Source organism: Platichthys flesus, chromosome 21, assembly GCF_949316205.1.
Source record: "Platichthys flesus chromosome 21, fPlaFle2.1, whole genome shotgun sequence".
NCBI classification, from domain to species: domain Eukaryota; kingdom Metazoa; phylum Chordata; class Actinopteri; order Pleuronectiformes; family Pleuronectidae; genus Platichthys; species Platichthys flesus.
This window is the reverse complement of record NC_084965.1, coordinates 1370978-1393874: the sequence shown is the minus strand read 5'-3', so window position 1 is coordinate 1393874 and position 22897 is coordinate 1370978. Positions and strand designations below refer to the sequence as shown.

Genomic DNA, 22897 nt, shown 5'->3' with positions numbered 1-22897 from the left:
GAAATTCTAGCTGTTAAATATAATGGAGTGAAACAAGCTCAAACTATAGGTTATAAAGTTATTCTGTTTTACACTCATCCAAAAAACCTAATTTCATTTAATCAGTGAGAGACACACACAGTTTAAAACAGACGTCCTGGTACCAGAGAGATGAGGTGAGGTCCTGCTGCCTCTCTGTGGGACGCAGCTCTTTGTTGTATCCTCGCTCCTGAAACAGGTAGTGAATCAGATGCTCCTCCTTGTTCCTGCACCAGCACTCTGACACACACACACACACACACACATACACACACACACACACACACACACACACACACACACACACACACACACACACACACACACACACACACTTTACAGAGTCACTTTCAGTTTGCATGACACAATGTTCTCAATGGGACTTAGAGTGTGTGTGTGAGTCTTCAGTCTGAACTCTGCAGAGATCGTAGCTGCAGAGTCTGAACCTCAGCTGCTCTGACTCGGTGTCATGAGTCAAACCAGCTGTTAACTGGTCTCTCCTTCATTGATCCACATTCAGTTCTCACAGGATGAAAGACAGATGTCTGTGTTCCAGTCTCTGGTTGTGTTGCTCCTCATCATGTGGACTCTCACCACAGCAGGTACGTGAAGTCTGATCTTACTCAGAAATCACAGGTTCTGTTTGAACGTAGTACTTTGTACAGACATGTTGGTTTCCATCAGACGAAGCAGGAAACATGAGAAATGATTGTGAAGGTTTATAACAACACAGAGAAACATGTTCTCACTGAGCTGGAGGGGAAACAGTTCACACCAGATGTTGAGTTCTGTTATTCTTCATTGAAACTTGAGCATCAACAGAACTAAAATGAGTTGTGGTTTTTAAAGGTGTGTGTGTGTGTGTGTGTGTGTGTGTGTTTGTGTGTGTGTGTGTGTGTGTGTGTGTGTGAATAAATATCAGAACCTGTGACACTCAAACACTTACGATGCTGTAAGATTATATTTTCACAATGTAGTTACAAAATTCATTTTAATGGTAAATAAATTAATCTGTGATGAAGTTGAGAGAAAACAGATTATCTTGTTCCAAGTGTTGGAATCTTACAGAACCAGATTGACTACGTTCCACAAACTTTCCAGAGGAAACACGTGATGGTGCCTTAACACATGTTGTATAGAACTCAATCAGAGAATGCTAACTTTGGATTCTATATTTCTATATATTCTATATCTATATTTTTATTCCACTTGAAATGATGTGTTTGTGTGTGTGTGAATAAATATCAGCTCTGTGATTTGATAATGCTGTCACAACACATGGACGCGGAAATGAAAATCCAGCCGCTCCACTCCCATGATAACAAACCAGTTCTGTTGAGTCATGGTTCAGTTCTCTCTGAGTTGCTCTGCGTGCAGCTCGTGGTTCACTGCAGAATATACAGAGAAGATTAACTTTCAACACAGTTTCAATGTTTATCTTTTAAATTCATGTCATAAAGATAAATGATTTCATTGCTGCCTTTAGACATTTCAAAATAAAAGCCCACCAGCGTTTCTGTGTAGACCATACTGTACAGTGGATAGAAACAGTCTGCACACTCCTTAAAATGACAGGTTTTTGTGATGTAAAAAATGAGACCAAGATAAATCCTGTCAGAACTTGTTCCACCTTTAATGTGACCTATAACGTGAACAATTCAGTTGAAAATAAAAACTGAAATCTTTTAGGGGGAAAATACAAAATAAATAATATGGTTACAACAGTCTCTTGGGTGTGGCTGTGTTCAGAATTAACAAATCACATTCAAACTCATGTTAAATAGTAATCAGTACACACATCATTTTCAGTGACTCTGATTCATCCCATATAAAGTTCTCTGAGGATTTTCCTGAAGTTCTCTTAGTTGCATCTTAGAGTTAAAGCTCTGGTCCACAGAGAGCTTCCAAAGCATCAGAGGGATCTCACTGTTGAAAGGTGTCAGTCAGGAGAAGGTTACAAAATAATTTCCAAGGCATTAGATGAACCATGAAACAAAGTGAAGACAGCCGTCATCAAGTGGAGAACATATGGCACGACAGTGACATGACCATGACATGGTATTCAAACCTCTGGGGTTGAATACCTGCTCCTTTAATAGTCGCCTCTTTTTAGATTCGCAGTCAGATCATTTCCGTCGCTTCAGTTTTCCTCTCAATAGATTTTTATTTTCTCAAAGAGTCGATCTCTGACCCACGAGTCTGAGGTGAAGTTAAATAAAGTTAAATTGAATCGACCTCTGGCTCTTGACAGCTGGTGACCACACATTTCATCGCCCTCACTAAAGAGCTGCTTGAGGAAACTGCCTTGTTCTCCTGTGTGATACGCGCCGGCACTGGTTGTAGTGTCTGTCTGTGGAAACCAGTAGAAACACTGATGTGTCGTAGAGTGGCCAGTGTGGTTCAATCAGCAGTAACAAGTTATTCCACCATGTCACTGGTTGTTTCTCACTTGTCTGATGTTCATGGAGCCGAGGGTTTGATTCTCGTTTACCGAGACTTCACAGTAAATTAAGAACTGAACACTGTGGACTTGAACCAGGAGACATGTTGTTTCTGTTCCACATCAAGTCAAAGCTCAATCAAATCAACAACCAAATCCGCTGGCGACCCTTCACAATAAAGATCAACTGCACTACACTGCTTATGATGACAGGAAACACAAATTCACTGACCAAACCTTCACAATGAGGCAAATAAATGAATAGCTTACATTCAAACTGGGTGATGATCAACCGGTTCTGCAGCTGAGCTGGGTTTATAACAGAGGTTTATACAGAGGGCTTCTTTTGAAAGTGGGTGTGAGTGTGTTATTTTGTACACAAAAACACATACACATACACTAAAAAACGGGATTCTAAAATTTTGTATCTTTCTTTACGTCTAAATTTCCGGATCCTAAGTTCTTCTCATCACAAAGAATGTTCCGATTTTTAGTTCATATCTTTGGTTTGTCAGTAAATGTACGTTACACATTCGAATGCCTCGTGTGGCAGGAGGTTGTTTTTGTGAAGCAGCTCAGATCAATCTACTGTATGTTAACTGTCAACAGCCAAACAGACAGACAGTTCCATCAGGATATTTACATTCACAATCCGTCTGAGAGCAAATGTTCTAATTGCTCTTTAAAAAAATCTTCTATTCACCACAGTTGATCCTGAACTGGTTGTTTTTTTACCCGGTGTCTCACAGTTGTTGAGGTCTCCTGTGTTTTAGAGGAGAGCTGCATCTTACCCTGCAGCTTTCAGCCTGGTAAAGACCCAGTCATCCACTGGATAAAGTTGGAACCAGGAAACACTCGTCTCGTCTCCGACTACAGTGCCAGACACCAGATTGAACTCCATGGCAAGCGCTTCAGAGGCCGGACATCGCTGTTCACAGATCAGATCTCCAGAGGAAACGCCTCCATCAGGCTGACGGGGCTGCAGCTTCAGGACCGGGGAAGATACAAATGCTACACCAGCACCATCAATGGAGACCACAAGGAGTCATTTATCAACCTGAGAGCAGATGGTAAAGAAACTCACAGTGAAAACACAACACAAATACTAGAACTGATATTTGTCTCTTGTTGCTGTTCCCTTGTTTAACATGTGTACTGTTGGGTTGAGTTGAAGCTGATACTGAAGCATTGGACGTCTCGCTGCTTGCCGGCACCATTACCTCTTTGAAACATGGTTAGTCACTAAAGTGCAATGCATCCTGGGACAGGTTGGACGGGGACGGATCCACTCGTTGGAGCTCGGTCTTCAAATGCAGCCCCTGAGTTGAGACACAGCTGATGTCAGCAGCTCCTCATATTGACTCATATGTGACATGTTAAATAATAAGCACAATATGTCAGATTAATGAAGAGCTCCACAGAGCACGAGGCAAAGATGATCAATGAGTTCTAAAAGAGAAATGTTGTCTTGCAGCTCCGGTGCGTCACGTGGACATGGAGCAGGTGGAGGACAGCTTCACCTGCCGCTCAGAGGGGATCTACCCCGAGCCACAGCTCACCTGGTCCACCAGGCCTCCGTCCAACGTGACCCTTCAGAACCAAACCTCAGTGAAGGAGACGGAGCAGCAGCTCTATGAGATCAGCAGCACAGTGACACTGTCAGACAGAGACTCTGTTCTGATCTGCAGCATCAGCACTCGCAGTGGGAGGAGGAGCGCGCTGTGGTATCAACCCAGTACGTTGAATCTGCTCTATGGAACTGAACCTCTGCTTGTTTCACCTACTGCTGCATATTCATATCTGCTCCTACAGATAACTCACAACTTGTATCAATGCTGATTCTCAATCTTTACTTTGTTTGTTTCTTTGTCCGCTGAACCGATTTTCACTAAACTAGTTGTGAGGATGGAACGTGGGCGACAGGTCACTCAGTAGAGCTCAGACCTCCACAAGGCCCAACAGTCTCCTTATGAAACCACGTTGAAATTCACCAGGCCCAAGATCTGCACCAAATTTCATACACTCATAAATATCAGTCCTCTAAATTTGTCAGATTGTTTCTTCATCTTCATCAGTTACTCGCAGGGAAATCAATGAAAATGTTGAAAAACGTCCTCTCTCACAATGTTAATGTGAAAAAACAACAAATCCTGGATCCACACAAACATCTGATGAGTTATTTTCTGAGCCTGACCCATAACACACCTTCCTGCCAAAGTTCATGGAAATCTGTTCAGTAGTTGTTGTGTATTGTTGCTCAAAGCTTAACAAACAAATGGAGCATTGAACAGATCCATTAGTTTTCTTTCTTTAACTTTGGACCTTTCTGGACATTTTCCCTGAGAGGACTGATGTGTGTGAGATGTGGAGCAGCTTGAAGTGACTGTTGGTCCTTGGAGGAGATATCAGCTCCACTGAGGGACCTTCTAGTTCAGTTCATCATTCCAAGGCCACACCCTCCTCCACATGAATCATTCTGATGATAGAAAATGTTCAGAAAGTCTCATCAGAGCCTGAAACCACATTCTGACCACGATGATATTATTTGATCTCTTTTCTTTTCAGCTCTCGTCCATGTGTCACTGTTTAAAACAACAACAACAATCCACTGCACTGCTCCAAACACCAAACCCCCGACACACTGGGTGTGGAAGTTCAACCACAGTCAGATCATTGTGGACCAGACCGGGGTGGACAGCCCCCCCAGGGTCTCAGAGCAGTGGAGGCAGCAGGTGGAGGATGTGTCAGCGTCAGGCAGCCTCACGCTGCACCACTTATCTTCAGATCACCAGGGAACGTTCACCTGTGAACTCAGTAGTGAAGAGGAGACGCTCTTCATCAACAGCTACGTGACGATAGAGGAAGGTAAGATCCCATGAGACCAGAACTGATGATGAAATCCTCAGAGTGACTGTCAGACCTGAGGCTGGTGCAGTGAGTCCTGGTTCCTCCTGGTGGAGCAGATCCCCCAGGGCTCCGTCCTCCAGCTCCTCAGGAGCATCATGTCCACATGTTGTCAGGAGAACACACAGGAACCAGGAGGACACACACACACACACACACACACACACACACACTACACTTTACACTGAAGACACATCACTGAACTTTGTTGATGCTACAGTTCTTCTCTCTGAATTACAGGTTCTTCAGGTGCAGTTGCACTTATTGTGGTCGGAGTCCTCGTTGTGTGTGTAGTATTCGGAGCAGGAGCAGGATTCTTCTACTTTAAAATACTCAAGGTAAATATTAATATTTACAATAATTCTGCTATTCATTTATTATGTGTTGTTTGTTTTAATGATTATTTCTTTTGAAAAGAACAAACACAAAACGGACCATCCACAATCAGACGCTATGGAGATGATGAATTTAAAGTAAGTTTACTGTTTATTCTGATAATTTCAATATTCTGCTCTAAAGAATAACCCTGTTGTCATGGAGATGCTCTAACAGCTTCATCTCAGCAGCATCAGCAGACACATCCTAAAGCTTCAGTTTCTGAGAGTTCGTTCAAAAACCATATCAATGTTAGAGTGAAAGAAAACGGAAACTGAAATATCGGCCAATAAATGTATGAAAAAGATTTGACAATGATTCCTAAGATGTCGTTATCAAACCCTTACGGCAAAGAAATGTAACTGAGACTTGATATTTTACAGTTTAACCATGAACTGTTTTATTAATAACACAAATACAAAGAACTTTAATTAAAATGGCTGCAACTGGCTGAATAATCAAGTGATTGATTGAAGTTTGCATCCAAACTACTTGAGGCCTCCTGAGGTCACATGTCTCACTGCTACAGACACAGAGTTCAGTCCTTATCACACACAATGGAAGTGACTGACTGACAGCTGGAGAACTAATTTTCAATATGTACTTATATTAGAGGTGTGAAAAATAACGAGTTAACGCGTTATGATTAAATTACAGGATTAATTCATTTATTTTTTATGCATTTAACGCATGCGCAGAAGGACCTTCCAATATACCCGCAATTCCGCCCACTATGCACTAGTCGCCGCTCTAATGAGCGAAAAAATTGACTTGACTCCGAAACGATCACCTCACGGCGCTATGCATCCGGTGTGACCAGCACAACAGTTTAACGTGGGAGTGGAGGGGAACCAGCTGTTTTTTAAGGCTTGGCGCTGCGCTTACGCGTCCAGTGTGAACCCGGCGGCAGCTGCCATTCAAACAAACAAACAAACATGGATAATTCTGATGAACCTGAGAACCTTCTGGACGGGAAGATCCTGTTCCAAAAAAACTAAGATATAACATTCTATAAAACCAAGGTGATATGTACACTCTGTGGGAAGACGTTATCGTTTTACCGTAGTAATACCAGCCTAAAGGCCACGCAGCTGCATCGACGGACTCCTTTTGGTTTATACTTCTCTAACGTGCTTAGCGTGTTGCAACGCAATTCACCGCCAAAACACTAGGCGGAGTAACGTTTTTTTTCAAAGACAAAACACACAAAGAAGAGACGTCTTCTTCTTCGTCGACTGTTTATTTACATCGCCACTCCGGCTCCTCATACCCTAATTCTGGCGGACAAATCGGCCAGTCAGTGACGGGTTATACAAGTGGTCATACTTTCGGATCTCTTCTGCCAAGTCCATATTCTTTTTTTCTAAATCTTCCGTGACTTCCGCGAATTGTGGGGCATGACACCGGAAACTAGACTCCGGACGGGATGTAGTAAGCAGACCAATCACAAGCCTTGCGGGCTGCGTGAGGCTCGCGTCGCTTTGTTGTGTAGTTAGACAAATTGTCGGACGCAAGCAAGCCAGCAGAGGGCACGAAAGGTGCGTGTTGCGTGTCTTGCTTGCATGCGTGCAACCCGACTATAATTCGGCCTTTAGGTACCAACGGTCGGCGAGGGGCGTTCAAGTGCAATGCGCCAAACCAGCTTCACTCGCAGGACACATTGGGCAAAAGAGCCAGCTTTACTGTCATAGAATGTGAACAAGTTAGTTTGCCTCACCAACTGGCTAAAGAACGATTAGCTAAGAGGACCTTGAGAAGCATTAGATTGTGTCATGGTGTGGTTAATGGTTCTTTGACAAAAAATATAAAAAATGTCAACCATCCTATAAAAAGAATGGCTAAGAAGCCCAAATAATTTCTGTTTGATTTAAAAAGAAAAGAAAAAAGTTTTAATCAACCATACAATGGCTAAGAAGCCCGAATTCTGTTTAGGATGAAGATTATATTAATGTTCCAAATGGAATAGCAAAGGCAACTGCTAAAGAACTGCTGAGTTGCAGCACCATCGTTTTGTCTATTTATGAATATAAAAAGAAAACATGTTAAATGTATATATCCGTCTTTTGTCATAACATTTTTGTTTCCAACTGGTCAGAATGTGAAAAAAATCCCCTAAAGACTTGACACTTGAACATGTGACACAATGAACATGTTGTGTGACCTTGACCTTTGACCTCTGACCACCTGAATCTAATGAGTTCCTCTGTTAGTCTGAATGAACGCTTGAACCAAATCTGAAAGGATTCTCTTGAGGAGTTTTTAACATGTTCATGAGGCAAAGAGGGGATTTACCAGGGTGAGGGTCACATGATCACGTTTTGTATGAATGTTGTGTTTTCTGATTTTATTCTAACAGATATTTTCTTTAATTACAGACTCGTTGGTTGTCGACTCTCAGAGACTCACTGGGAAGTCGTGGCCTCAGCTCTGAAGTCAGACCCCTCAGATCTGAGAGAACTGGATCTGACTGACAACAAGCTGCAGGACTCAGAAGTGAAGCTGCTGTGTTCTGGACTGGAGAGTCCAAACTGTCGACTGGAGACTCTGAGGTCCTTAAATCATTCTTCTCTTTTCAGACTTTCTTTCTTATTGGGTCATTATTTATTTAAATTGTCTCAGTTCTGCTCTGCTCACTGTCCCTCAGTCATCTGTCACTCACCCAGCCTGTCAGTCACGTCCACCTCATCAACTCCATTCACCTGCACTCACCTGCTCCTGATCACTAAGAAAGTGTCAGTAAATAACATTCGGACTTAGGCCGAGCACTCGTCCTCCTCAGGTTTTCAAAATAAGACACATTCTTATTGAAACACTTTGGACAGTTGATAAGTATAGAAACAAACAGGAAGTGACTGTCAGGAGCCATCCCTACTTTAAACAGTGTTTAATTACACAAACCTGCTCAGTGACCAACACACAGAGAAGAAGCTGATGAATGAAATAATGGTCCAACATGTCTGATCTAATATTTATCTTCAGGTCACAGACTGGACTGAGGTCAGAAGCATGTTGAGAGTCTGTGTTGACATGATGACGATCCACAACAACAGGAGGACACATTCTAATATTCATATTTCTTTATCCAGGTTGGAGAACTGCAGTCTGTCAGAGATCAGCTGTTCTTCTCTGGCTTCAGCTCTGAGGTCAAACATCTCTCATCTGAGAGAACTGGATCTGAGTGACAACAACCTGCAGGACTCAGGAGTGAAGGAGCTGTGTGGTTTTCTACAGAGTCCAACCTGTCGACTGGAGACTCTGGGGTCAGTTCACAGACTGACTTTTGTAGATCTCATATCTATAAAACAGCATTTATACACAATTTGTCTCATTTAATTCTAATTTAACATAATTCATCTTCATACATAACTTGAATCCATTCATAAATTAATTTGTGACATTTTAAATATTCAGCTACTTGATAAAACACTGAGTTTAGTTCTGGATTTCCTAAACTGATCAGCAGGACAGAGACCGGGTCCAAATAATCTATTTGTAGTGAATCAGGACTCGTTTTTAGTCCAACATGTCTGACTTCATATGTATCTTCCATGATATGAGTCTGTGCTGACATGAATATTTATCTGTTAATTTTACACATGAACTCAGTTTGATTTACATTTCCGTTTTATTCTTTGTCCAGGTTGAAAAACTGCAGTCTGTCAGAGATCAGCTGTTCTTCTCTGGCTTCAGCTCTGAGGTCAAACCCCTCTCATCTGAGAGAACTGGATCTGAGCTCCAACAAGCTGCAGGACTCAGGAGTGAAGGAGCTGTGTGGTTTTGCACAGAGTCCAACCTGTCGACTGGAGAGTCTGAGGTCAGACATCATGTTTTAATGTTAAAGGTTGCGAGTGTAGAATGTAGTGATATCTAGTGGTGGACTTTCATGTTGCATCTAAATATAAAGTATGTAAATATAAGTATAGAAATATAAAGTATTTAAATCTAAATTATTCATATGTAAAGTATATATGTATATATATAAAGAGTGTATAAAAATAAAGTATGAAAATATTAATAATTTAAAAATAAAAGTATGTAAATTTAAAGTATTTAAACAACAACTGGTACAATTCAGATGAAACTATTGAAAACGTCTCTGGGATTCTTCTCTATTCAGTTTCTAACAATGGATAATTTTACCTGAATCTTCCACACTGGAGCTTTAAGGTCAAAGGTCACAACATTCCTAACAGTGAACACTGATACTGAGCTGAGAGATGTTTGTAGAATGAGCGCTGAGGACCGAGTAGGGCTCAATGTGACTGAAGTTTTACTGACAGAGAAACAATCCAATGCTGGACAATGTGTACATGTAATGTTTCTGTGGAAGCTAACCAGGACTTGTCCCGGTGGTCCTGTGGACTGACCACATGATAGCGTGCTGCGTTGGTGTCCTAGGACTGGGCTCAGGGTCCAGAGTCCAAGTTGATTATATTTGATGTCTTTTATTTTTAAGACCAAGTTCTTCAGCCATGTTTCTTCCACTTTGGGTTCAATTCCAACATGAAAACCTTCCTCTGGTTTCAGGACTTACACAGGGTTGTCCATGCCTTTATCTTTTCAGCACTAGATCTCTGTCCCGCCCTGTACACACGTGTTCCTCAGGCTCCCTGCATCACTTTCAACTGGTCAAACTGCTGCTCAGATCATCACCACTTCAAGAAAACATGATCATAGAACTGCTCTTTGCACACATCAACTGTGGAACACGTTCTGACAAGTGGGTCGGACATTTTCTGGAGCTGAAGCAGCAGCAGGAGATTGTCCGGGTCTGACTCGTTCACAGCAACAGGAACATGTGGGAACATTCAGTTACAGGTTCACTGTGAAGGAGTAAGTGACGTCTCTAGGTGTCGTACATATGAACGTAGTCCACTTGTTCATGTGTACGACTCCTGAACATGTCCAGCAAGATATTTAGAGACATCTAGTGGTGAAGTTACATATTACAAACAACTGAGCCCCGAGGACACAAGGACTTTCAAGCTGTTTTCAGTCATGAACTCTGTAAAATAGTGTCTGGACATTTTCTGGAGATTGACTTTGATATATGAAGAACGGTTGGAGCAGCAGGAGGCCGGACATGCTGTATAAACTCTGCTGTGGAAAGATCACTGTAGTTGTTTACAGCTCATCCACACCGGCGTCCGCCCTCATCACCAAAAGCTCTGGAATCTCCTCGTGTTTCCAAGTTGACGTCATCGTCTTCTACGTGTCCGGCTCCTCTTCTTCATCCTGAAATATTTGTGTTCTTCCAGTTTCTTGTCCGTCATGTGTTAGAAACCTCATCAACACGTCCACTCACTCTCTGTGAATCCTCTGGACATTCACCGTCTCTATTCTCACATGGACTCACTCAGAATCGTTATTAGGAGGCTGCAGGAAAAGTTCCAGAAAATCCCCAGAACAACTTGACTCAGACTGCAGGTCTGAAAACAGAGACAGTGATGTTTAGTCAAAGTCCTTTATTTTCACACATGAACTCAGTTTAATTTGCAGTTAAGTTTTATTCTTTATCCAGGTTGAAGAGCTGCAGACTGTCAGAGATCAGCTGTTCTTCTCTGGCTTCAGCTCTGAGGTCAAACCCCTCTCATCTGAGAGAACTGGATCTGAGTGACAACGACCTGCTGGACTCAGGAGTGAAGGAGCTGTGTGGTTTTCTACAGAGTCCAACCTGTCGACTGGAGACTCTGGGGTCAGTTCACTGACTGACTTTTGTAGATCTCATGTCTATAAAACAGCATTTATACACAATTTGTCTAATTTAATTCTAATTTAACATAATTGCTCTTCATACATGGACTTGAATCCATTCGTTAATTAATCTGTGACATTTCAAATATTCAGCTACTTGTTAAAACACTGATTTTAGTCCTGGATTTCCTAAACTGATCTGCAGGACAGAGACTGGGTCCAAATAATCTATTTGTACTGAATCAGGACTCCTTTTTAGTCCAATATGTCTGATTTCATATTTTTTTTCTAGCTTATGAGTCTGTGCTGACATGAATATGTGTCTGTTATTTTCACACATGAACTCAGTTTAATTTACAGTTAAGTTTTATTCTTTATCTAGGTTGGAGGACTGCAGTCTTTCAGAGATCAGCTGTTCTTCTCTGGCTTCAGCTCTGAGGTCAAACCCCTCTCATCTGAGAAAACTGGATCTGATCTACAACAACCTGAAGGACTCAGGAGTGAAGGAGCTGATTGATCTACAGCAGAGTCCAACCTGTCGACTGGAGACTCTGAGGTCAGTAGATGGTTGGAGTCAGTCCACGCTGCTTTCATCAGTATGTTACTAAACACAGTCAGTATCACAGATCCAGGGTCTGTGCTACCAAGCAGGATTTGTGGTTATCAGGTTAACTTCAGGTTTAGTTTTTTTCAGTTCTAGGAAGCTCGTCCACTTCTTAACGAGGTCAATCACCATGGTAACTTCTGATGAACGCTAACCTGCTCCAGGTTAAGTTGGAGATCAACCCGTATAGAAGCTCCGCCCACTGACCACAGTGACTCTACACTGTTGTGTGGTGCACACTCTCCTTAAAGGGACGGATAAGGGAAGTTTAAATCAACGTCTGGTTGGTTCAGTTGATCTCTAACTCACACAGAACATCTCGATCTCTCCAGACTCATCCTGTCACCAAAACACCAGATGACCTCAGTGAGACAGTGTGTGTCCTAAGAATCAGTGAGTCAGGGTGTGTCCTTCGAGACAGTGAGACAGTGTTTGTCCTCAGAGACAGTGAGACAGTGTGTGTCCTCAGAGTCAGTGAGAAAATGTGTGTCCTCAGAGACAGTGAGACAGTTTGTGTCAGAGACAGTTTTTGTCCTCAGAGTCAGTGTGTGTCCTCAGAGTCAGTGAGACAGTGTGTGTCCTTAGAGACAGTGAGACAGTGTGTGTCCTCAGAGACAGTGAGACAGTGTGTGTCCTCAGAGTGAGTGTGTGTTCTAAAAATACAGTCTGTGTCCTTAGAGTCAGTGACTCAGTGTGTGTCCTCAGAGTCATTGAGTCAGTGTGTGTCCTCAGAGTCAGTGTTTGTCCTCAGAGTCAATGAGGCAGTGTGTGTCCTCAGAGTCAGTGAGACATTGTCTGTCCTCACAGTCAGTGTTTGTCCTCAGAGTCAGTGTTTGTCCTCAGAGTCAGTGAGACAGTTTGTGTCAGAGACAGTTTGTGTCCTCAGAGTCAGTGTGTGTACTCAGAGTCAGTGAGACAGTGTGTGTCCTCAGATATGGTGTGTGTCCTCAGAGTCAGTGAGACAGTGTGAGTCCTTAGAGACAGTGAGCCAGTGTGTGTCCTCAAAGACAGTGAGACAGTCTGTGTCCTCACAGTCAGTGTTTGTCCTCAGAGTCAGTGAGTCAGTGTGTGTCCTCAGAGTCAGTGAGACAGTGTGTGTCCTCAGAGTCAGTGTGTGTCCTCAGAGTCAGTGAGACAGTGTGTGTCCTCAGAGTCAGTGTGCGTCCTCAGAGTCAGTGTGTGTCCTCAGAGTCAGTGTGTGTCCTCAGAGTCAATGAGACAGTGTGTGTCCTCAGAGTCAGTGTGTGTCCTCAGAGTCAGTGAGACAGTGTGTGTCCTCAGAGTCAGTGTGCGTCCTCAGATTCAGTGTGTGTCCTCAGAGACAGTGAGACAGTGTGTGTCCTCAGAGACAGTGAAAAAGTCTGTGTCCTCAGAGACAGTGAGACAGTCTTTTTCCTCAGAGACAGTGAGACAGTTTGTGTCAGAGACAGTATGTGTCCTCAGAGTCAATGTGTGTCCTCAAAGACAGTGAGACAGTGTGTGTCCTCAGAATCAGTGCGACAGTGTGTGTCCTCAGAATCAGTGAGACAGTGTGTGTCCTCAGAGTCAGTGTGTTTCCTCAGAGTCAGTGTGTGTCCTAAGAGACAATGAGAGAGTGTGTGTGTCCTCAGCAACAGTGAGACAGAGTCGGTGAGACATTGTGTGTCAGAGACAGTATGTGTCCTCAGAGTCAGTGTGTGTCCTCAAAGACAGTGAGACAGTGTGTGTCCTCAGAGTCAGTGAGACAGTGTGTGTCCTCAGAGTCAGTGTGTGTCCTAAGAGTCAGTGTGTGTCCTCAGAGTCAGTGTGTGTCCTCAAAGACAGTGAGACAGTGTGTTTCCTCATATTCAGTGTGTGTCTTCAGAGTCAGTGTGTGTCCTCAGAGAAAAGAGACAGTTTGTGTACTCAGCGACACTGAGTCAGTGTGTCCTCAGAGTCGGTAAGTCAGTGTCTGTCCTCAGATTCAGTGTGTGTCCTCAGAGACAGTGAGACAGTGTGTGTCCTCAGAGTCAGTGTGTGTCCTCAGAATCAGTTTCTGTCCTCAAAGACAGTGAGACAGTATGTGTCCTCAGAGTCAGTGAGACAATGTGTGTCCTCAGAGTCAGTGAGACAGTGTGTGTCCTCAGAGAAATGAGACACTGTGTGTCCTCAGAGTCAGTGAGTCAGTGTCTGTCCTCAGATTCAATGTGTCCTCAGAGACAGTGAGACAGTGTGTGTCCTCAGAGACAGTGAGACAGTTTGTGTCAAAGACAGTATGTGTACTCAGAGTCAGTGTCTGTCCTCAGAGTCAGTGTGTGTCCTCAAAGACAGTGAGACAGTGTGTGTCCTCAGAGTCAGTGAGACAATGTGTGTCCCTAGAGACAGTGAGCCAGTGTGTGTCCTCAGAGACAGTGAGAAAGTCTGTGTCCTCAGAGACAGTGAGACAGTTTGTGTCCTCAGAGTCAATGTGTGTCCTCAAAGACAGTGAGACAGTGTGTGTCCTCAGAATCAGTGAGACAGTGTGTGTCCTCAGAATTAGTGAGACAGTGTGTGTCCTCAGAGTCAGTGTGTGTCCTAAGAGACAATGAGAGAGTGTGTGTGTCCTCAGCAACAGTGAGACAGAGTCGGTGAGACATTGTGTGTCAGAGACAGTATGTGTCCTCAGAGTCAGTGTGTGTCCTCAAAGACAGTGAGACAGTGTGTGTCCTCAGAGTCAGTGAGACAGTGTGTGTCCTCAGAGTCAGTGTGTGTCCTCAGAGTCAGTGTGTGTCCTCAAAGACAGTGAGACAGTGTGTGTCCTCAGAGACAGTGAGACAGTGTGTGTCCTCATATTCAGTGTGTGTCTTCAGAGTAAGTGTGTGTCCTCAGAGAAAAGAGACAGTTTGTGTTCTCAGCGACACTGAGTCAGTGTGTCCTCAGAGTCGGTAAGTCAGTGTCTGTCCTCAGATTCAGTGTGTGTCCTCAGAGACAGTGAGACAGTGTGTGTCCTCAGAGTCAGTGTGTGTCCTCAGAATCAGTTTGTGTCCTCAAAGACAGTGAGACAGTGTGTGTCCTCAGAGACAGTGAGACAATGTGTGTCCTCAGAGTCAGTGAGACAGTGTGTGTCCTCAGAGTCAGTGTGTTTCCTCAGAGTGAGTGTGTGTCCTCAAAGACAGTGAGACATTGTGTGTCCTCAGAGTCAGTGTGTTTCCTCAGAGTCAGTGTGTGTCCTAAGAGACAATGAGAGAGTGTGTGTGTCCTCAGCAACAGTGAGACAGAGTCGGTGAGACAGTCTGTGTCAGAGACAGTATGTGTCCTCAGAGTGAGTGTGTGTCCTCAAAGACAGTGAGACAGTGTGTGTCCTCAGAGTCAGTGAGACAGTGTGTGTCCTCAGAGTCAGTGTGTGTCCTCAGAGTCAGTGTGTGTCCTCAAAGACAGTGAGACAGTGTGTGTCCTCAGAGACAGTGAGAAAGTGTGTGTCCTCATATTCAGTGTGTGTCCTCAGAGAAAGTGAGAAAGTCTGTGTCCTCAGAGACAGTGAGACAGTTTGTGTCAGAGACAGTATGTGTCCTCAGAATCAATGTGTGTCCTCAGAATCAGTGAGACAGTGTGTGTCCTCAGAATCAGTGAGACAGTGTGTGTCCTCAGAGTCAGTGTGTGTCCTCAAAGACAGTGAGACAGTGTGTGTCCTCAGAGTCAGTGAGACAGTGTGTGTCCTCAGAGTCAGTGTGTGTCCTCAGAGTCAGTGTGTGTCCTCAGAGACAGTGAGACAGTGTGTGTCCTCAGAGTCAGTGTGTGTCCTCAGAATCAGTTTGTGTCCTCAAAGACAGTGAGACAGTGTGTGTCCTCAGAGTCAGTGACACAATGTGTGTCCTCAGAGTCAGTGACACAATGTGTGTCCTCAGAGTCAGTGAGTCAGTGTCTGTCCTCAGATTCAATGTGTCCTCAGAGACAGTGTGTGTCCTCAAAGACAGTGAGACAGTGTGTGTCCTCAGAGAAATGAGACACTGTGTGTCCTCAGAGTCAGTGAGTCAGTGTCTGTCCTCAGATTCAATGTGTCCTCAGAGACAGTGAGACAGTGTGTGTCCTCAGAGTCGGAAAGTCAGTGTCTGTTCTCAGATTCAGTGTGTGTCCTCAGAGACAGTGAGACAATGTGTGTCCTTAGAGTCAGTGAGACAGTGTGTGTCTTCAGAGTCAGTGTGTGTCCTCAGAGAAATGAGACAGTGTGTGTCCTCAGAGTCAGTGAGACAGGGTTTGTCCTCAGATTCAATGTGTGTCCTCAGAGACAGTGAGACAGTGTGTGTCCTCAGAGACAGTGAGACAGTTTGTGTCAAAGACAGTATGTGTACTCAGAGTCAGTGTCTGTCCTCAGATTCAATGTGTGTCCTCAGAGTCAGTGAGACAGGGTCTGTCCTCAGAGTCAGTGTGTGTCCTTAGAGACAGTGAGCCAGTGTGTGTCCTCAGAGACAGTGAGAAAGTCTGTGTCCTCAGAGACAGTGAGACAGTTTGTGTCCTCAGAGTCAATGTGTGTCCTCAAAGACAGTGAGACAGTGTGTGTCCTCAGAATCAGTGAGACAGTGTGTGTCCTCAGAATCAGTGAGACAGTGTGTGTCCTCAGAGTCAGTGTGTGTCCTAAGAGACAATGAGAGAGTGTGTGTGTCCTCAGCAACAGTGAGACAGAGTCGGTGAGACATTGTGTGTCATAGACATTATGTGTCCCTAGAGTCAGTGTGTGTCCTCAAAGACAGTGAGACAGTGTGTGTCCTCAGAGTCAGTGAGACAGTGTGTGTCCTCAGAGTCAGTGTGTCTCCTCAGAGTCAGTGTGTGTCCTCAGAGTCAGTGTGTGTCCTCAAAGACAGTGAGACAGTGTGTGTCCTCAGAGTCGGAAAGTCAGTGTCTGTTCTCAGATTCAGTGTGTGTCCTCAGAGACAGTGAGACAATGTGTGTCCTTAGAGTCAGTGAGACAGTGTGTGTCTTCAGAGTCAGTGTGTGTCCTCAGAGAAATGAGACAGTGTGTGTCCTCAGAGTCAGTGAGACAGGGTTTGTCCTCAGATTCAATGTGTGTCCTCAGAGACAGTGAGACAGTGTGTGTCCTCAGAGACAGTGAGACAGTTTGTGTCAAAGACAGTATGTGTACTCAGAGTCAGTGTCTGTCCTCAGATTCAATGTGTGTCCTCAGAGTCAGTGAGACAGGGTCTGTCCTCAGAGTCAGTGTGTGTCCTCAAAGACAGTGAGACAGTGTTTGTCCTCAGAGTCAGTGAGACAATGTGTGTCCTTAGAGACAGTGAGCCAGTGTGTGTCCTCAGAGACAGTGAGAAAGTCTGTGTCCTCAGAGACAGTGAGACAGTTTGTGTCCTCAGAGTCAATGTGTGTCCTCAAAGACAGTGAGACAGTGTGTGTCCTCAGAATCAGTGAGACAGTGTGTGTCCTCAGAATCAGTGAGACAGTGTGTGTCCTCAGAGTCAGTGTCTGTCCTAAGAGACAATGAGAGAGTGTGTGTGTCCTCAGCAACAGTGAGACAGAGTCGGTGAGACATTGTGTGTCATAGACAGTATGTGTCCCTAGAGTCAGTGTGTGTCCTCAAAGACAGTGAGACAGTGTGTGTCCTCAGAGTCAGTGAGACAGTGTGTGTCCTCATATTCAGTGTGTGTCTTCAGAGTCAGTGTGTGTCCTCAGAGTCAGTGTGTGTCCTCAAAGACAGTGAGACAGTGTGTGTCCTCAGAGACAGTGAGACAGTGTGTGTCCTCATATTCAGTGTGTGTCTTCAGAGTCAGTGTGTGTCCTCAGAGAAAAGAGACAGTTTGTGTTCTCAGCGACACTGAGTCAGTGTGTCCTCAGAGTCGGTAAGTCAGTGTCTGTCCTCAGATTCAGTGTGTGTCCTCAGAGACAGTGAGACAGTGTGTGTCCTCAGAGTCAGTGACTGTCCTCAGAGACAGTGTGACAGTGTGTGTCTTCTTCTCTTCCACTCGTCTTGTTAGTAAACAACAGATTCAGATCTCGTGGCCTCGAGTTATTTATTTCGTTCACACGTTATTATTTCGTGGTCACGTAATATATTTTCACTAGATGCCACGGGGGCGCTGTAACTTACACATTGACACGATCCAGATGTTTTACCAGCTGTTCTTCCTGCATTTAGCAGCTGTGACTGAGTTTCTTTTATTCTGGATAATGTGTTTGTTCTCCTCTGATTTTTATTATAGAACAGTTTGATCCTGGTTGTGAAATATGAGGCTCTGCTGTCAGTCAAACTGTCCATGTCTGTGATTGGTGATACACAGTAAACCCCGCCCCTTTTATGTGCAGGCTCAGATCTCGATGAGGAAAACCTGAGTTAACTTAACGAGTTGATAACCAGCGTCATGTGACCACTTAGCCTGACTGTGTCTGTCAGGTTCAGTTGAGCTGATCTCAGAAAGATCTCCTGGACATGATGAAGTGTCTTCGTAGTTCAGGCCTCAGTGTTTCCTCAGTGAAGCTGTGAGAGGACAATGAGGACAGACGTCAGGATTGGACAGAGAGACGACAGTCAACCAATCAGACGAGCCACAAGCTGCTTGGGATCATGTGATTGAGTTGACGTGAAGACGACAGTTGTTGTTGTTTTCATGTGAACAGGAAGTGAAGCTGGACCACAGCTGACAGCCTCACACGAGGGACAGAGACGGTTTCGTCTTCATCTGATCTGAGACAGTTTGTCCTCTCACTTCATCAGTGAAGAACTGATCAGGTGGATCTTTGTCACAGCTCTGAGATCAGTGGGACTGAAGCTTCTCCTCATCACATGGTAACCATTAGCTCTTTATACAGACCAGAACCTCTGCTGAGGTCCATCTGTCTCCTCTGGTCCCAGTTTGTCAGAAGTAGATGTTCATCAACACACAGTGAAACATGGCTTCACCTGTAACAGCAGTAAAGCCTCCTCTGCTTCCAGTCTCCATCGAGGGGGTCAGTGTGGAGGTGGTCAACACCTACAAATATTTTGGAGTCCATATGGACAATAAACTTGACTGGTCAGCCAACGTTGAAGCAATCTACGAAAAGGTTCAGAGCCGGCTCTACTTCCTGAGGAGGTTGAGGTCCTTCAACATCTTCAACAAACTCCTGCGCATGTTCTACCAGTCTGTTGTTGCCAGCATCCTTTTCTATGCTGTTGTGTGCTAGGGAGGCAGCGTAAAAAAGAGGAATGCAGGGCGACTGGACAGGCTGGTGAGGAAGGTGGGAGCTGTTGTTGGCACAGAAACTGGACTGCCTCACAACAGTGGCGAAGAGGTCCATCTGTCTCATCAGGTCCCAGTTTTTCAGAAGCAGATGTTCATCAACACACAGTGAAACATGGATTCACCTGTAACAGCAGTAAATCCACCTCTCAGGTGTCCACTCTGCACTTTCACATGCAGAGGACACACACTGAGCTCTTAGCGTGTTCATTCCAACACGTGAACATGAAGCAGAGAGGAAGCTGCTCCACCTCTGAACAGGACTGAAGTCCCTGCTGCTCTTTCTACTGGATGTGATGCATCACTGACTCCCAGCTTATGAAGTGAGTCTCTGTGACACTGATGTCTTCTTCTCTCAACAGGTGGGAGAAGTGGTCTTTGTGGAGCTAAGTGTGAAGAGGACAGTGTGTGTGGACGGAGGCTGATCTGTGTCCTGAGGATCCAGAGGCTGAAGCAGCAGCAGCTTGTGTGTAGAGCGGCTCTGACTGGGCCTTGTTGCTGGGAGGCAGAGTGGAGACAGAGCTCCAGAGGAATCAGAGGAGGTGGTTGTAATATGTAACTTCACCACTAGATGGCCCTCCACACCGATTGTGTTTATTCACATGAAGAATGTGTTTATTGAAATGACACAACACAAGCAGAATACATAACCCCTCTAGAAAGAGTCACATATATGCGTTTAAGTTTCCTTTATTCTGTTCCACCTTTGTCCCTCAGTCTGTCTCCATGTGTGTAGAACCACATTCTGTTTGTTTATGATCTTAAAGTTCCTGGATTCACTTCACAAATTGATTCAGTTCAACACAAAGTTCAACACAATCAAATCACTTTGAGTTTAAAATCAGAGTTTTGTCTTTGACACAAAAGATCAAAACTCTGAACTTAAAAATGGGACGTTTTCATTTCTGCATCAGGTGCAGAGCGGTGGTGGCTTTTCTACTTTTGACCCACAGGTGGCGCTGCAGTATAACAGCAGCACATCACAGTCAAAGCCTTTATATTCAGTCTATGAGTCAAACACATGGATCATTTCCTCTGTGACAAACCAGATGTAACGAGAAGAAAAACACCTCAGAGAGAAAAGTTCTGTTTCTACTTGTCTCTGCTTTAATGCTCAATAAACATCCTTCCACCGACTTCACTGGAATCATGACTCAGCTTTTCTTTCCTCTTCAAACAAACTGGTGGAAACATCTCGTCCTTGGTGCAGGTAAAAGGACAAAAGCACCAGTTACACATAATGGAAACAAGCAGAAGAAAAGTGAATGAGACATTTACAGTATGAAGAAGAGTCGATGAAGAGCAGAGCATCTTTAAGTCTCTGGGGAAACTGTTTAATAAACATTTTACATATTTGATAGAAAACTGACCCGAGGACGTTTTATACAAACGTAGATTAAGATTCTTGTTGTACGTACTCGACCACCACCTCAGAACTACCCCCAGGGGGAGACTATAGCAGGCCTCAAGGAACAGCTGCATGCTGGGAAATAATTGATGATGGGAGGTTCCCAGCAGAGACAATTGACAGAAAGTGTCTGAGAGTTGATGTCCTGAAGACAGTGGACATGTTGGGCCTGTTGTGTTGAACAGTTTGTGTTATTTTGTGGAGACACTTGTCTCAATATGATGGTTTCACTTCATGTTCCAGCCCGTCTCAGTTCTTTTTGAGTTCAGGATAAGAAATGTTTGACAGAGTCAGTTCTTGACAGGCTCAAGGAGGGTGAGGGTGATGAGGAGGTGCTTAAAGTTCCTTGTCTGAAAAGAAAAACCAGGAGCAACAGTGAAAGCTCAATAGCCAAAAAGGGACAGTGAAGAACGGAGGGAGAGGAGCAGCAGAGTCCAGCATGGTGACCGACTCTGCTGATAGTGAATCCTCCGACTTCAGGACAGGAAGCCAGAAGAACTCAAGAAGCTACAGTGCGGGGAAGATGAACAGAGCATCACAGAGTGCACTGAGGCAGCTGCTGCAGGCCCATGATCTGTGTGATGTGTGGAGAAGGATGAATGACAATAAAAGACAATATAACTGGACTCATTGCCGAGGGAATTTCATTTCCATGGCGAGGTTGTACCGGTTCTATTGTTTTAAAGGGCACATATTATGAAAATTCCACTTTTGTAGTGCTTCTACACCTTAATTTGGGTATCTGGCATGTCTACCGTCCTAAAAACTCTGTAAAAAAACATCTCCCGTGATTTGTTGTGGTTCTTCTATGTCAGAAACGATATGCTAGATGGCGTCGAATGGGATTACGACCGAAAAATACGTCATAGTTTTTCCCATGCCCATTTAGAAGATTTTTCAAAACAGGTCAATCTGAGGAGGGATGTTTTAGCCAGGGTAAAAAGGGTGCTGTCTAAATGATCCTTGTGGCATTTTGACCAAAATATGTATTTCATTAAGACCCCAAGGAACCATATCAACTGTGTTAAAATGGGCATACGCTGGGTCCTTTAAACATAATTTTAGCATCTACAGAAAGTGCAGTATACTCCCAGTTTTTAAAGTTCTGTAAAGAGATATTTGAAGATCTTTTAACAGTTTTTAACGAGAATTTTACAGACTTGGTGCTTTCGATATGCTGCAGGAGGGCAGTGATAACTCTCCTGCTCTTCAGGAGGAGCGTCCGGTGTCGCTGTTATGCACGGACTACAAGATACTGTCCAAAGCGCTGGCAAACTGTCTGAGGGAGGTGATGGAGGAAGTGATTCATCAAGACCAGACCTACTGTGTGCCTGGTAGGCAGTGGTGGATCTACATGGAATTGCGAGACCGCCCGGGGCCCCTACTCTCTGGTGCTTTGTGATTTTGTGTTTTGTTTAAAACTCAACCTCGTTGTTATACAGCAGCGATGTCTTCTCTCTCTCCCTGTTGCTCCACTGCTCTCTCTTGCTCCGAGTGCCTCATGTTTACTTACTCCTCTGCCTCCATTAACAGTAGTGGTACATGTTATTAAAGCAGTGTGTTGGTAGCGAAGGAGGCGAGACTTAGCAACTTAGAAGCTCGGCTCCGCAGCTTAGAACCCACGTTAGCTGTAGTTAGCCGTCCCGCCCTAGCTGCCGCGGAGCCACCTAGCTTAGCACGTAGCTTAGCCTCAGCTAGCAGTCCCTCGACCTGCCCGTGCAGCCGGGAGCCCAGGGCGGCTGGCTGATGGTCCGAAGGGGGCATAGTGCTACCCTTAAAAAGCCCACGATTAAAGAGCCACCAGCTCACGGTTCAAATAGATTCTCTCCACTCAGCGACACACCCGCTGAGAAACAAAGTCTGGTTATTGGCGACTTGGTTCTGAGAAACGTGAGATAAGCGACCATAGTCAATTGTATCCCAGGGGCCAGGGCCGGCGACATCGAACGTACAGATTTATTGATTTTACTGTATTTACTGAATGTAAATACAGTGAAATCGTGATTCACGTCGGCAGCGACTCCCGGCTTCGTATGTCCGTGTCACTAAAGTTAATGTTGAGTCGGTGTGTGCTTTTGCAAAAACAATGTTTTACACAGTAATTTTCTCTGGCCCTCTACCTAACACAACAGGTGACATGTTTAGTTGCATGTTGTCTTTTAACCGCTGGCTGTCGAGGTGGTGTCCAGTAAACGGTGTGGGCTTTGTAGATAATTGGCTAACTTTTTTGAGAAAACCTGGTCTTGTTAGGAGAGACGGTGTTCATCCCACTTGGGATGGAGCAGCTCTCTTATCTA

The 22897-nt window shown here is 44.5% G+C and overlaps 2 protein-coding genes across 2 annotated transcripts in view; both read left to right on the top strand.

Moving 5' to 3' along the window:
- Positions 1-20339, top strand: part of LOC133932496 (ribonuclease inhibitor-like) — a 34965-nt gene extending 14626 nt beyond the window's left edge. Inside the window, exons 10-14 of the mRNA XM_062379204.1 lie at positions 8824-8997; positions 9378-9551; positions 11259-11432; positions 11814-11987; positions 19555-20339. Of these exons, the coding sequence (XP_062235188.1) occupies positions 8824-8997; positions 9378-9551; positions 11259-11432; positions 11814-11987; positions 19555-19582 (724 nt within the window). The 3' untranslated portion in view covers positions 19583-20339. The remainder of the gene's footprint in view (positions 1-8823; positions 8998-9377; positions 9552-11258; positions 11433-11813; positions 11988-19554) is intronic.
- Positions 396-5700, top strand: LOC133932499 (programmed cell death 1 ligand 1-like). The gene is made up of 4 exons (XM_062379207.1): positions 396-620; positions 3208-3528; positions 3933-4193; positions 5024-5700. The coding sequence occupies exons 1-4, from the start codon at positions 560-562 to the stop codon at positions 5335-5337; spliced, it is 957 nt and encodes a 318-aa protein (XP_062235191.1). The 5' UTR covers positions 396-559; the 3' UTR covers positions 5338-5700.
- Positions 20340-22897: the final 2558 nt, after the last annotated feature.